General features: G+C 35.5%; 1 protein-coding gene across 1 annotated transcript; it reads right to left on the minus strand.

The window, feature by feature from the left end:
• Positions 1 to 391: 391 nt before the first annotated feature.
• LOC128548806 (abasic site processing protein HMCES-like) lies at positions 392 to 7,042 on the minus strand. Its single transcript, XM_053524290.1, has 4 exons — positions 6,922 to 7,042; positions 3,488 to 3,625; positions 1,056 to 1,271; positions 392 to 464 (listed from the first exon to the last, which is right to left on the minus strand). The coding sequence occupies exons 1-4, from the start codon at positions 6,939 to 6,941 to the stop codon at positions 392 to 394; spliced, it is 447 nt and encodes a 148-aa protein (XP_053380265.1). The 5' UTR covers positions 6,942 to 7,042.
• Positions 7,043 to 10,272: the final 3,230 nt, after the last annotated feature.

Raw genomic sequence — 10,272 nt, forward strand, 5'->3', positions numbered from 1 at the left:
GTCGGCATAGCCCCTCTTAAATCAGATGGCAACATCCACACAGATCCAGTCACTAAAGCAAATATCCTTACTAAACAATTTGAATCAGTTTTCTCCTCACCTAAGCCCCTAAGCCTTAAACATCTATGCTTCAAACTGTTAATATCCCCTTCTTCCCAAATGGATCAAATAAATGTAACTACAGAGTGTGTTGGCAAACTTCTTCTTGGCCTACCTCCATATTTATAAAGCGTCGGGTCCAGATGAAATATCTCCCGTGTTCTTAAGGATCTTCAACAGGAAATCGCTCCCGTTCTTTGTCACATCTTCAATTTATCCCTAAATACAGGCATTGTCCCTAAAGACTGGAAAAATGGAAACAGTTGCCCAAGTCCTGAAAAAAGTTCTCAAATCAAAAGTTGTTTTGTGGAAAGTAGATATAATACGGCTGCTTCGAATCCTTCCCTCTTTTCCATTCATAGAATCTAAATGAAATCATGAAACCAATCAAAGAAGATATAATTGAGTTATGCCATGAGAAAACCAACATAGTGTGTTTGCGATCAGCATGGATCCAGACCAGCCTTCGCATCCGCGCAGTCTGGTCAGGATCCATGCAGATTGCTAATGGCTTCTCAAATTGCAATAGACTTTGAAAGCAAACATCCTCTAGACAGTCTACTGTTCAAAATTGTAATCATTAAGAAACATATTTTTATCTCATATCCTTTCAATGGATTGCAACAAATTTTACCCATACATCAAAACTACCTGGTCTATTTTTATCTGTACTTCCTCCATGTGTCCCTGGCAAGAAACTTGGACCATAAAATAAATACAGGGCTCATCATATCAACTTAGCAGCCTAAAAATACGGCATACTGTCTTGTGTTTCAAATGTTTAAGGTTTGAAAGGTACAGTCTTGCTTGAAAAAGTAAATATATATACATCTATGATTTCATAGTCTGTTACCCTGAAAACGTTTGATTTTTTTCACAGTGAAACCAAACAAGATATATTTCACTCCAATATTCAAATAATTCACTGAATAGCATGCAGTAAATATAAATTTTACCCCTCAGCAAGAATGACACATCTTCGTCCTTTCTGTAGCGGCACTTTATATGTCATTTTCTCTAACATGCTCTCCGCCCGGCAATTATTCGTCTCATATGATTTGTCTCCAGCCGATCCTTTGTGCCAAGATGGAATCAATCCCCACCGCATCGGCTGAATCACACGCCTGCTTGACCCACAGTCTTGGAAATGATCTGAGGACAGCAGTACTGGTCTGCAAAGACAGACAGTACATTTACGAAGAAAAGAATACTTATATTTAACTAGAAAATGCTTTTGTAAAAAAGCGCATGTCTCCCCCAATGCAAAGTCCTATAGGCAAGAAGTCAATAGGGGTCAGGAGAGAAAGTCAAAGAGACACTGATGGTTGGCTGCAATAGGGATCATCTACTTGGCATGTCCAGTCATCCCGCTAAATTTCAACACTCTTGGCCTAGTGGTTCTCAAGTCACTGTTCAGGCTCCTGTGACCTTGACCTTTGATCAAGTGACCTCAAAATAAATAGGGGTCATCTACTCTGCATGTCCAATCATCCTATTAAGTTTCAACATTGTAGGTCAAGTGGTTCTCAAGTTATTTCCAAAAAATGATTTTACATGAACAGGCCACTGTGACCTTGACCTTTAAAAGACTGACCCCCAAAATCAATAGGGGTCATCTACTCTGCATGTTCAATCATCCTATGAAGTTTCAACATTCCGGGTCAAGTGGTTCTAAAGTTATTGATCGGAACTGGTTATCAATGTTCAGGCCCCTGTGACCTTGACCTTTGATCAAGTGACCCCAAAAACAATAGGGGTCATTTACTCTGCATGAACAATCATCCTATGAAGTTTCAACATTCTGGGTCGAGAGGTTCTCAAGTTATTGATTGGAAATGGTTTTCCATGTTCAGGCCCCTGTGGCCTTGACCTTTAACAGAGTGACCCTAAAATCTTTAGGGGTCATCTACTCTGCATGACCAATCATCCTATGAAGTTTCATCATTCTGGGTCAAGTGGTTCTCAAGTTACTGACCGGAAATGGTTTTCAATGTTCGGGCCCCTGTGACCTTGACCTTTCACAGAGTGACCCCAAAATCGTTAGGGGTCATCTACTCTGCATGATCAATCATCCTCTTAAGTTTCAACATTCTGGGTCAAGTGGTTCTCAAGTTATTGACCGGAAATGGTTTTCAATGTTCAGGCCCCTGTGACCTTGACCTTTAATGGAGTGACCCCAAAATAGATGGGGGTCATCTACTTTGCATGTACAATCATCCTATGAAGTTTCAACATTCTGGGTCAAGTGGTTCTCTAGTTATTGATCAGAAATGGTTTTCCAGGTTCAGGCCCCTGTGACCTTGACCTTTGATGGAGTGACCCCAAAATCAATAGGGGTCAATTACTCTTTATGACCAATCATTCTATGAAGTTTCAACATTCTGGGTCAAGTGGTTCTCTAGTTATTGATCGGAAATGGTTTTCAATGTTCAGGCCCCTGTGACCTTGACCTTTGATGGAGTGACCCCAAAATCGTTAGGGGTCATCTACTCTTCATGACCAATCATCCTATGAAGTTTCAACATTCGGGGTCAAGTGGTTCTCTAGTTTTTGATCGGAAATGGTTTTCAATGTTCAGGCCCCTGTGACCTTGACCTTTGACGGAGTGACCCCAAAATCAATAGGGGTCATTTACTCTTCATGACCAATCATCCTATGAAGTTTCAACATTCTGGGTCAAGTGGTTCTCTAGTTATTGATCGGAAATGGTTTTCAATGTTCAGGCCCCTGTGACCTTGACCTTTGACGGAGTGACCCCAAAAACAATAGGGGTCGTCTACTCCAGCAGCCCTACAACCCTATGAAGTTTGAAGGTTCTAGGTCAAATGGTTCTCCAGTTATTGCTCGGAAATGAAGTGTGACGTACGGACGGACGGACGGAAGGACGGATGGACGGACGGACAGGGCAAAAACAATATGTCTCCTGGGGGAGACATAACTAATATACTTGTAAAATTAATGTAATATTTTCCTTAGCATTGCAGGGCTTTTTCCTTCTACAACAGGGGCCATTTACAGGCCCCTTTCCCTCACAAAAATTATTTCAATTCATGCAATTTTCCCCAAAATAAGATTTTACATGAAGATTTTTCTTCCCCATTTGCCTAAATAATAGGCAATTTTCTCCCCAAATAAGGGGCCCCCTGCAATCTTAGTGGAAAAAAGCCCTGTATTGTGTGCTCTCTATAGTGGATTTTATGTTACCAGTCTGTCCCTATGTTCTGACATTTCCGGTTCAAAGAAATTTTTCTAATGAAAAAATTTATTCAGTCTATTTTTGTTACGAGTCAAGTCTGTGTATCAGTGTACTACTGATATTTTTCAATAATACATTTTTGTTATATGATAATAAAAACAAGATTTAAAGATTTTATTGTTTTCTACTCACGTATGTGCTCCTGGGGCTATGTTATATGAAGGGAAGTAACTCTTGCCATTTGGTGCATCTCTCCAGTCTGGTTTTTGTTGTTTCCCTTGCTTGTCTTTAAAACAGCAAGCAGCTTGCAGATCACAAGGGGCCAGAGTACTGAAAAAATATGAAATATGAATCATGTTTATTTTTTATACTGATTTGGGAACAGGGGGCTTTACAACTGGGAAACATCCCAGTCTGGACAGAGGCTAGTTAGTAATATTTTAATGAACTGTTTGTTAAACAGTGTTATTCCAGTCTGTCTTGACAGGTCATTATGACTGGAGTTTTGTTTTAAAACAATGAAAAAGACTGAAGCTTTCAGATAACATGGAGTCTTTTTTACCTTGCTTTCATTGCAAGTAATAGCAAATGCATTGTCAAGCTGACAAACAGTTACTGCAATGTATAAACCCAAAGAAGCTATTTGCTTTTCTCATAATTGGTTGATGGCATACCAGTTTATGTGCTACACAGATATTTCAGTCTGGGTTGCATTTAATAGCATGATAAATGGACTTCTGACTAGCTTTTATAACAAGAACTGTCTGTAAGACAGAGCCCTCGACTTTTCTCAGTACTTGAATCTGAATTATCAAAAACTTTACCCAAAAATATCTAAGTTAAAAAGGGGCATAAGTCAGTCAAAATTCAAACCACAGTTATGGGCATTGTTTCTCCTAGTGTAGACTTTGATAGTAAATAACAATTCCAAGTGTCAAGTCGAAAGCTTTGATAGTAACAGAGATATCTGCATGATTTTATCAAAACCTTTTACTAAAAAATTCTATGTCAAAAAGGGGCATAACTCTGTCAAAATTCAAATCAAAGTTATGAGCATCGTTTCTCCTGGTGTAGGCTTTGACAGTAAATAATATTTTAAATTTCAAGTCAATAGCTTTGATAGTTATAGAGATATCTGACTTTATCAAAAACTTTAACCAACGGTGACAAGTCAGTTAAAATAAGGTTGCCAGAACTTGTAGTACCAAGTCGAAGTTTGATTTGAAATATGCATTTTGTAGCAGTTTAAGTAGCATATGACGCCAAACTCTTTTACCAAGCACAATGGAACAGCATTCCGTGTAGCTTTCTTTTAAACTTGCCTGTATAAAACTAATTAATAACATTTCCAATATTGTTTACTTTTTTGTGTCCCAACATTTTCCAAGCTATTTTTTTCATAGTAATTTCTAATTTCATGTTGACGAATATCCTTAATCTTTAGACCTACAGATAAGTAGGATCGCAATGTCTTCAAAGACTTGAGCAAAGTTGAGGCCGAAACGTCTCGAAACCAGACCTGGCATCAATTACTTTAAAATGTAATTTAATTAAATTACAATTACATTCAGAAATGCCCAATTAAATTACAATTACATGAAATTTAGCAATGTTATTAACTGAATTACAATTACATGGCAAATTGTAATTAATAACATTCAATTATAATATCAAATGTGGTGCTTCTTACATGAACACTGTACTGTAGCACAGTTGTTTACTTTGTACTACATATACATGATAATTCACCTGTAAACTGATTTCAATTATATCAAAATTGAATTTAAGCTCAAGTTTAAAATTTAACTAGTATAGTTCAGTATTTAATCATTTACATTTAATACATATTTTTAAAGTTTTTATCCTTGACTCTACATGTTATCCTAAGGACCACATTGAAAATAAGTTGTTAAACATTCATGAGCCATCCTAGAATAACTATGTCACTAAAACTGTAGAATACTCATAATGTCTACAATAATAAATATATTTTTATCTTGTTAGAACTGTGGTGTCAAATGCAATGTTGTTTGTATCATTTAATACAACAAACTTTATCAAGAATGAAAAATGATTAAACTTACAGTTCAAACACTGTTTTTATCCAGTGACAAGCGAGGGATTTTCAAAAAAGTAACCAACTTATTTTCATATTGTTTCATAACCGAAGAATCTGATCCACTTAATCATGAAGTAGTTCAAAATTAATGAGTATTCATTGTTTCACGTACTATGGATTTCCCACATTCTAGGAGGCGGAGCAATTACCAAAGCAGGGACTGCAAACAAGAAATAATGTGTCTATGTAATAAACGGACCAAATAGATAAATGAGCAATATATATGTATCTTCAATTCTATCATACTCAAGCGAAATCTGGGGTTTCTCAAATGCTGAAGGTATTGAACGCGTACACAGAGTTTTTGAAGTGGACTTTTAATGCTAAAATGTCAAGTAGCAACCTACGCTTGTACGGAGAATCTGGCCGTGTGCCGTTAATCATTGAACGCTAAATAAGAATTATTAAATACTTTTTAAAAATACACAATGAGAACTGGTCTCTAAAAGTGAGAAATATGTTGAACGAAATAGGATTTGGTGACGTTTGGTTTTTCCCCAGTTCAGTGAACATGGACCAGTTTTATACCAGTTTTAAGGCAAAGACTAAAAGACACATTCATAAATGAATGGCGAGAAAATATGAACTTCCACCCATCGTTACATATGTACAAAGAGTTAAAACAGGTGTTTGAAATGTCAGATTATGTGAAAATTCGGAATAATATAAACTATAGGAAGGGCCATTCTTAAAATAAGACTGAGTTCTCATGACTTAATGATTGAAAAAAACAGACATTCTGCAAACCCCATACTGGAAATTAATTGAAATGTAATGTCAATTACACTCTTAATCTGCTCTGTAATTAATAAAATTACAAGTAATTGATAAACGACCCAATTACAAATTACATTCAATTACTTAGGAAATGTAATTTAATTGCAATTAGCAGGTCTAGGAAAGTGGAATATTTACAGATTATCTGTAAATTTACAGATAATCTATAAATTTACAGATTTTTCAATCTGTAAATTTACAGATTGTGTGTATGAAAACTGATGAAATTACATTTATCCTCAAAACTGCAGCTTGGAATTAATTGGTTTATTTAAAGCATGCATAAATTAAGGTCATTTGTGGGTTTCAGCCATTTTTGTTGACTTTGAGTTTTTGGCATTTTAAGAAAAATCAAAGTCAACAGAAGTGACTGAAAGTTACAATTGACCTTTATTTATACATACCATAAGTAAATCAATTACTTTCAAGCTGCGATTTTGTGTCTAAATATAATTTTAACAGTTTTCAAACACTTGATCTGTAAATTTACAGATTGAAAAATCTGTAAATTTATAGATTATCTGTAAACATTCCACTTTCCTACACCTGATTAGTTACAATTACATTTTTAATAACCCCAGGTCTGCTTGAAACCGAGGAGTGATATATCCGAAAAGTAGATCACTTTAGTGTGCTATAGTGCATTCCTTTTTGACGCGGAAAGCAACTAGCTTTCAAATATCGTTATACATATAACGACAGTATCAGTATGATGTATATGGCACCTTACCATGCTGTCCTGCCGCACATGTCTTGTTAATCTTGTAGTTTGATGTTGTTTATATACATGTGCAGTGGACCATAACAGGAGTACGTGAAAACTCCCGCCAAAATTAAAAGAATGGTTATTTTCCGTACCTCGTGATTCCGTGGATGATCATGTATATTTATTTAGTTCACATAGACCCGAATTATTGTTTAATACGTGTTAGATTTTCAACAGAGATTTCTTTTATATGTTTTATTGCCCAAACAAGTTAGAGTCACAGTGATTTTAGCATGAGTATAAATTTGATAAACTGTACTTTGCCTAACGAATGATTTGAATATAAGGACAATTGAATGACTTTTGTCAAAGATTTGCACGGACAATTATTTATATAGTCGAAGTGCATAATTAAGCAGCGAAATTTCTAATATATACATTTAATTAAGGTAGTTCTGCATGTTTAAATCGAAAGTTTTTCTTCAATGTAGAATCTGATTAAATTCTAATTTTTCAAAATTTCAGAATATACCTAGAAAATTCAGCAAATAAAAAAAGATAGGGTCGTGTGCTTGATTTTTTTGCTAGACTGATTTTAAAATTTGGACCTCACGCAATATTTCATAATGGGAGTCTATCGGGGAAGCATACTTGACTTTCATGACATTTTCGCGAAAAGAAATATTTCTACAAAGTAGAATTTAATGAAACTTCCCACAGCTGAAAATAAACATATGGCCTATAATGTGGTGAAATAAAATGTATAGGTTATTTCTAAGATATTTGACCAGGATTAAAGTGAACCGCACTTTTCACGCTAATTTTAATACATTATTTTGAGGTTTTATAACGTGTCAGATGTTTTAATATCATATTCTAACTTTAGAAAGACAGTAACAGTAAAAAAAGTCGGGTAGAGTGGCCTTTTAATAATGTAATTTTACTGAATAATTTGCTCAAAAGTTCAATATTGGAAACAGGAAAAACATTGAAACATAAATATCTTTAAGCTTGCTGCTTAAAAATAATTGTCAAAAGGTACATGAAAGAACATAGAAAAAATTAATTTAGGCTTAACAATGAAAGCACTGCTCTAGAATCACTTATTCAGTAGAAGATGTTTTCTTAAGTGGTTCAGTTGGAAAACATGTTAAACTATTGTCTTATTTAACCTGTATTTTGTAAGTATTCGTGGAAATATGAATTTGTGTGATTATAAATTAGTGTATTGGAAAGTTTTAGCTGATCAAATGTAACCATACATACTTTGAAACAACACTGTTTACAAACTAATTCCATATGAATATATATGGCTACCCAATTCACCCTTTATTTCTATAATGAAATAATCGATATGAATTATCAGCTGAAGGTCAACCATCGCGGTCAAGTTTTTTTTAATACGACAAAAACTGGATGGAGTCAAGATAACTAGCGATAGTGGACTTTTGCACGATATGCACGTGCTGCCCATATGAAATGTACATGTCTACAAACACGTGTTTTGTCAGTTTTCTTACACCTTTGGTGAAAGGAAAAACACATTAAATTTCAAATCTGTGCTGTAATAAAATGCCACGACTTAGTGAAACTCAGGAAATTGAAGCATTAACAATGCTTCGATGGGGTGACAACGTTATTTACGTCATCAGAAAGTTTGCTGCCATAGTAATGTCATAATTCTTTTGCACCAGCAATTTCAGCAAACTGGTCGAGTTGCTGTACGCCATAGATCCAGCAGAACTCGGGTGACAACCGCTACTCAAGAATGGAAAAAAATTCCACGTGACGTCATTCTACTGTTACGTTAGGCCTTTAGAAGCATTGTCATATCAAAGCTTGAATAAATAGTAGATGTGGTCACACAAGATATCTAAACAAAATAATGTTTGAGGAACAGGCAACTTTTTTATCATCTGATAAGAAAGAGATTTACAACTTCAGTTTTTGACCCCTGTTGACTTTAAATAGCCAAGAATCCCTATAAATGTCAAAACTTTGAAAATTGGCCATAAACTGCACTAAATGTTGGTACCAAACATGACATACTTTTAGACAAACAATCTACTTCGGACAACATAATCTACTTCAGTTGACGAAAACCTGAGGGCACACTTTCTTTTGCGTTTGAGTATATATTGAATATTGATGTATGGCATGCTCATATAATTTCATTTGAAAGTGTATTGTCTAGTAAAAAAGAAAATATAAATTGCATGACAAAAAATATGTTACAGTTTTTTTTTTTATTTTTTACTTTATAGTTTTTAGTGGTTCTTCAACAGAAACCCAGATATTACAGTATAAAATTTATCATTTTGCAGTCAAAAACATGACTGGTATGATTCTTGCATATTTTGTATGGTCATCTTATTTACTAATTCTTGTTCATCAGAGACAAATCTTTCAAATGATATAAAAAAAAAACAAACAAACAAACAAAAAGCATGGGGTCCCCATGCATCAAAATTTACCTATTTGTGGATAGGATACCTTAATTCATACTATATGGATACGTTTTATACCCCTGAATATTTGAGCATGGAATTCCCATGCATTTGGCTATGGAAGGGTATATGGCGACATTTTCCACATTCAGTGCTGGTTTACAGACACTGGCAAGGTAAACTTTACCTTTTGTCAGAACTCAGTCATTTTCAATAGGTAAATTATGGCTACGAGGGATGTTCGAAATGAATTGCTTATTTCTATCTAGAGACTTCAAATTTCAAGTTAGCCCAAAAGGGCTCATTTCATGCCCTCGAAGTACTCCCCGTGGCTAGAAATGCAAAGTTTCAGCCGATGTATCCACTTCTTGAAGGCGTCACGGTACGCTGATTTGGGCACAGTAATAAGGTACTGATGAATGGCAGATCCAAGTGCCTGTCGGGACTGGTATTTCCGCCCAGCAAGGAATGATTTCAATTTCGGAAACAAAAAGAAATCACATGGGGCAAGGTCTGGGGAATACGGGGGGTGAGGCTAAACAGTTACTTTTTCTTTCTTCAAAAACGCCGTAACTATTGCGGAGGTATGAGTGGGGGCATTGTCATGTAGAAGACGGACATGTTTAAAACCAGTGACAGGGCGTCGTTTCTGATAATACTTTTTCAGTTTCTTCAGTACTACGTGTTTGTAGTACTTTCCGGTGATGCTTTTGCCCTTTTTCATCGGCACTTTTATTGCGACTCCTTCACCAGAGAAGAAGATTGCATACAAAACCTTCATTGCACTCAAAGAACGTTTGGCAATTATTGGGCGTTTGCTGTGTTTAGTGGCTCAGATCTTATTGCTAACCTTTCTGACGGGCTCAAAATAATGGACCCAGGTTTCATCACCTGTGACGACATTGGCAAACTGCTTTTTGTCATATTT

This window comes from Mercenaria mercenaria, chromosome 15 (genome assembly GCF_021730395.1).
Source record: "Mercenaria mercenaria strain notata chromosome 15, MADL_Memer_1, whole genome shotgun sequence".
In the NCBI taxonomy this organism is placed as follows: domain Eukaryota; kingdom Metazoa; phylum Mollusca; class Bivalvia; order Venerida; family Veneridae; genus Mercenaria; species Mercenaria mercenaria.

Coding starts and splice junctions, on each gene's coding strand:
- LOC128548806 (XM_053524290.1), bottom strand. CDS start 6,941: ATGTGCGGCAGGACAGCATG. Junction 3,626..6,921: donor ATGTGCGGCAGGACAGCATG/GTAAGGTGCCAT, acceptor ATATTTTTTCAG/TACTCTGGCCCCTTGTGATC. Junction 465..1,055: donor TGTGTCATTCTTGCTGAGGG/GTAAAATTTATA, acceptor GATTTCATTTAG/ATTCTATGAATGGAAAAGAG.